Raw genomic sequence first — 4,784 nt, forward strand, 5'->3', positions numbered from 1 at the left:
ACCACTTTGGAAAACAGCTTGGCAAGTTTTTAACTAATCACACACCTACCACACAATTCAACCATTTCACTCCTGAGTATTTTCTCTAAAGAAATGAAAGCACATGTCCACACAAAGACTTGTACACCAATGTTCACACAAGTTTTTTTTTTTAATAGCCCAAAACTGGAAACAATCCAAATGTTCCTCAATCAGGTGAAGGAACAAACAAAATGTGACACATGCACAACACAGAATACTACTCAAAAATAACAGGAAATGAACTATTGATATATGTAAGAACATGGGCGAATTTCTAGAATAATTATTCTGAATGAAAGTAACTGAGCCAGGTAAAACAAAGAGTACATATTATATAATTCTATGTATATAAAATTGTAGAAAATGAAAACTTATCTACAGAGTCAGAAATAAATCAGTGGTTGACTAACGACAGGCAGCACACAGTTGTAGGGAGGAATAACAAAGGGCCAGAAGGAATGTTTTAGAGGTGACGCTCATTATCTTGATTATGGTGATGGTTTCATGGATGTACACATATCTCAAAATGTATTAAACTGTACACTTTAAATATGTGCAGTTTGTTGTAGGTCAATAATACCTCAATAAAGCTACAAGAGGAGGAGGAGAGGAGGGAGAGAACAGAGAGACGAAAGAAAAATAAATCAGTCTAGGAGGATCAGGATCCAGAGTTCAGAGAGGGCAGTGAAAAAGGAGGTCAAGAAACAATCAAGGAGCATTCCCTAGAACTGAAGAACACAAGTCCTCAGCCTCAGAGTCAGCCAAGCACCGATCAAAATAAACTGAAATTTTAAAAAAATCTATACCTAAGTACATAATCATGAACACTTAGACTACCAAGGATAAAGATCTTGAAAAAATTCAGAAAGAAAAATAGATCAACTACAAAAGAACGAAAGCAGAACATAGAAATTAAGAGCATGGCCTTCCTGATTTTGACAATGGCTCTGCCATGTATTAGCCAAGTGACCCTGAGTACATTACTTAACCCCTCTGTGCTTCAGTTTTCTCATCTGTAATAGTAATAATAGTAAGTAGTAGTAGTCATGTGGTTGTTATGAGAATTTAATAAATTAATCTATAAAGTGCCTAGAACAGTGCCTGGTATGTGTTAAATACTACATAAGTATCGGTTAAATAAATAAATCACATTAACATTCAACTTCTCATCAAAGGGCCGGCCCAGTGGTGCAACCAGTTAAGTGCTAGCACTCCGCTGCGGCGGCCCATGGTTCGCCGGTTTGGATCCCGGGCGGGCACCGACGCACCACTTGGCAAGCCATGCTGTGGCAGCGTCCCATATAAAGTGGAGGAAGATGGGCACGGATGTTAGCCCAGGGCCAGTCTTCCTTAGCAAAAAGGGGAGGATTGGCAGATGTTAGCTCAGGGCCGGTCTTCCTCACAAAAAAAAAAACTCATCAAAAATACTGGATGACGTAAGTCAAAACAGCGAGTTTGGATGTGGAACCATGTAAAGAGGAAAAATAACATTTTCTAATATTAATAATGGTATAGTGAAAAGGTTAATCTCATATATTACTTGTCATAAGTATAAATTGTTAGGAGCTTTCTGGAGAAAAATTTACCACAGAAAAAATTAGCATGAGCTTCAAAATCATTTAAAGTATTTAATTCAGCAATTACACCTCTAGGAACATTCAGAGCGATACATACATAGAGATACGACTCAATCTTAAAAATAGGATACATCAATATGCTGGAATAATGGTTTGCAAGATAAATCAAGTGGAAAAAAATATACCAAAATGTTGAGAGCAGCTCTCTTTATGTAGGAGATTACAAGCAAATTTTGCTTTCATTCCTTATATCTTTCCCTATATTTTTTAGCTTGTTTTTCTACAATTGATATGTATTATTTTTGTAATTAAGTTCAAAATGAATTAATTTTTATACTACATTAAAAATGGTGTTCACCGAAAACATTTAGTCCACATGAAATGCAAACATTATACCATCAAGTGAAAATCAATGTTCATACTTGTATATGGCAAATTATTCCAATTTTGTTTTATTAATTTATATGCATAAAATTATTGAGAAGAAATATAAAAAACATAAACAGAAATTATCCATTGGTTTAGGACATATCACTGATAAATGTAGCTTCTTCATTTCTGTCTGCATTTTCTAGTTATTTAAAATGAACCTGTGTGCTTTCATAATCTGGAAAATATATCCATAAAATACTATCTAAATAAGTCTACCATGTATAAAAATTGCCTGCTTTACATGGAACAGTGAGGTAATTCAAATTATATTGCACACAAATTACCATCTTTACCTGAAATGTCAGAAGACATCCACATTAGCTACTATCAGCTGTATCACTCTCATCACAATCACCATGATTTCGTGTACAGCACTAACCTCATTGGTTTATTATCCCCTGCATTCTGTCCTGCATTTGCAGTGCTGAGGAGTTTAACCACTGCAGTGTGAGTTGGAAAGAGAAAGAATATGGAATCGAGGGATTTGCCTTTGTGCTACTTAGTGGCTGAGAGACTTTGGGTAAGTCATTTAACCTCTCTGTGCCTAAGACTCCAAATGTTATAAATGGAGGTCATAGTTTTCTCACTAGTTCAGTTGCAAGGATTAAAATAAATAGTGATATAAAAATGAGAACCAAAGTATAATTGAGTGTCACTTATGATTATTTTTATGCATGTTGATTTATGTTCTATCCTGTCTCTAAAGAAATTCTGAGGTGACTTTCACCCCAAAACGTACACAACGAAAACATTAAATCACAAATAGAAATAAATAAATAGAATATTTAAAAAAAGACTACAAAGAGATCAACCATTAGATTAAGAGAATTGCCAAGACTAAGTTTAAGTTTGGCTCCTGAAAGCCACAGTGGTTCTTAGGACTGAAAAATAAAAGGAAGCATACAATTATTTAGACAAAATATGGAGTACTTTTAAAATGATTCTAAAATATATTTTTCAAATAGGATTATAAATCTGGATATCAGCATATTCTGGTTGCTAGGAATGGTTGCTAACAACACTTTGCTTAACAAAAAGGGAAGTTTCTTATGAATTAAGAAAATGTTCCACAGACTAAATGATGCTGATCCTCAAAAAGAAATTGGAACGAGGGAATCTATTACATTTAGGACCTCTCTCTTACTCATTTCTAGGTGCTAATCACTATCTTATCACAGACACTTAGTCATTTCAAATGAACAGATGGCTAAACTGCAATTTCATGAACAATTTCCCTGAATCCTTTGCTGCATGGCATGGATCACATCCTTGTTCCTTAGACTGTAGATCAATGGGTTCAGCATTGGGCTCAAAAAAGTATAGAAGACTGCAATTATTTTGGACTCCTCTACAGACTTCTCAGATGGGGGCCTTAAGTGCATGCACAAGAGGGTTCCATAAAATATGGAGACTGTTGTCAGGTGGGAACCACAAGTAGAAAAGGCTTTGTGCCTGCCTTCAGCAGAACGGATCTTCAAAATGGCGGCAATAATGAAAAGGTAGGACAGGAGAATGATGAAGAGCGAGCTTAAGAGAGTAAAACCAGCAACTACAAACATTGCCGTCTTCTTGACATAGGTATCAGAGCAGGCTAACATTATAAGAGGAGGGTCAGCACAGTAGAAATGATTGATTTCAAGGGAGCCACAGAAAGATAAGTGAAAAGTCAGCAGTGCCTGAGAGAGTCCATTGAGGAAGCCAAAAGTATAAGGGACCACGACTAGAGAGATACAAATGTTCCTGGACATTCTGGTGCTGTAATGTAAAGGGTTATGAATGGCTACATAACGATCCAATGCCATGGAAGCAAGGATATAAAACTCAGTGATCACCAGCGCAATGAAGAGAAGACACTGCGTGAAGCATCCAGCATAGGAGATGGTCTTCTGGTCTGAGAGGAAGTTGTGCAGCATATTTGGAGTAATGTTGGAGGAATAACAAATGTCTACAAAGGAGAGGTGGCTAAGGAAGAAATACATGGGCGTTTGGAGGTGAGGATTGGTCCTGATCAGCAGGATCATGCACAGATTCCCTGCCAGTGTGATTAGGTAGAGCACCAGAAACACTCCAAACAGGATCTTCTCCAACACTGGATTGTCTGTGAGTCCCAAGAGAATGAATTCCCTCACTACAGTGTGGTTTTGAGAAGACATTTTCTTATCTCTTGAAAACTGAAAGTGAAGAATTCTCTCTGATCCAGATTCTGCATTTATTCCATTTTTTCCAGTAAATGCATTTCATCATTTAGTCTTTGATCTACTCATCTATTGGGAAGTTACTCTTTTTTCAACAAACACATCACACATTGAAACCTGTCATAATGGAAAACTCCATATTTGGTATTTTTTTTTTCAAATTTTGTGGGAAAAAAAGCACAAGAATTAAAATCAGATACAAAAAACAACAGGTCCTTGGCATCATTCAAATGGAAAACTGAACCAAGTTGGATTTCTAGCATCCCTCCAGATCAGATATCCTATTTTCCAGATGCAAAATCAAAAATAAATATTCAGTACAGCATTTTCACTTGAAATTCATAATTGCTTGGCTTAATTTCCTTCAGAAGGCATTGAATTAGTAAATTTATCTCTTGACATATGGCTTAGAAGGTACAGAATGAAGAATTGCTCTCTCTGCTTTGTAAATTCACCCACTCCTTTATTAACGTACGCTACAAAGATTGATTTTTTTTACTGTTCCAGCTTCTGGGTTTATAGCAGTGAGTGAATTCCCCATCCTCGTGGAGCATACGTT

General features: G+C 36.3%; 1 protein-coding gene across 1 annotated transcript; it reads right to left on the reverse strand.

The window, feature by feature from the left end:
• Positions 1-3,078: 3,078 nt before the first annotated feature.
• Positions 3,079-4,263, reverse strand: LOC131402419 (olfactory receptor 5M10-like). The gene has a single exon (XM_058537187.1). The coding sequence runs from the start codon at positions 4,181-4,183 to the stop codon at positions 3,251-3,253; it is 933 nt and encodes a 310-aa protein (XP_058393170.1). The 5' UTR covers positions 4,184-4,263; the 3' UTR covers positions 3,079-3,250.
• Between the last annotated feature and the right edge of the window lie 521 nt (positions 4,264-4,784).

The sequence above is a fragment of the Diceros bicornis genome, unplaced genomic scaffold, assembly GCF_020826845.1.
Source record: "Diceros bicornis minor isolate mBicDic1 unplaced genomic scaffold, mDicBic1.mat.cur scaffold_100_ctg1, whole genome shotgun sequence".
Classification (NCBI taxonomy): Eukaryota; Metazoa; Chordata; class Mammalia; order Perissodactyla; family Rhinocerotidae; genus Diceros; species Diceros bicornis.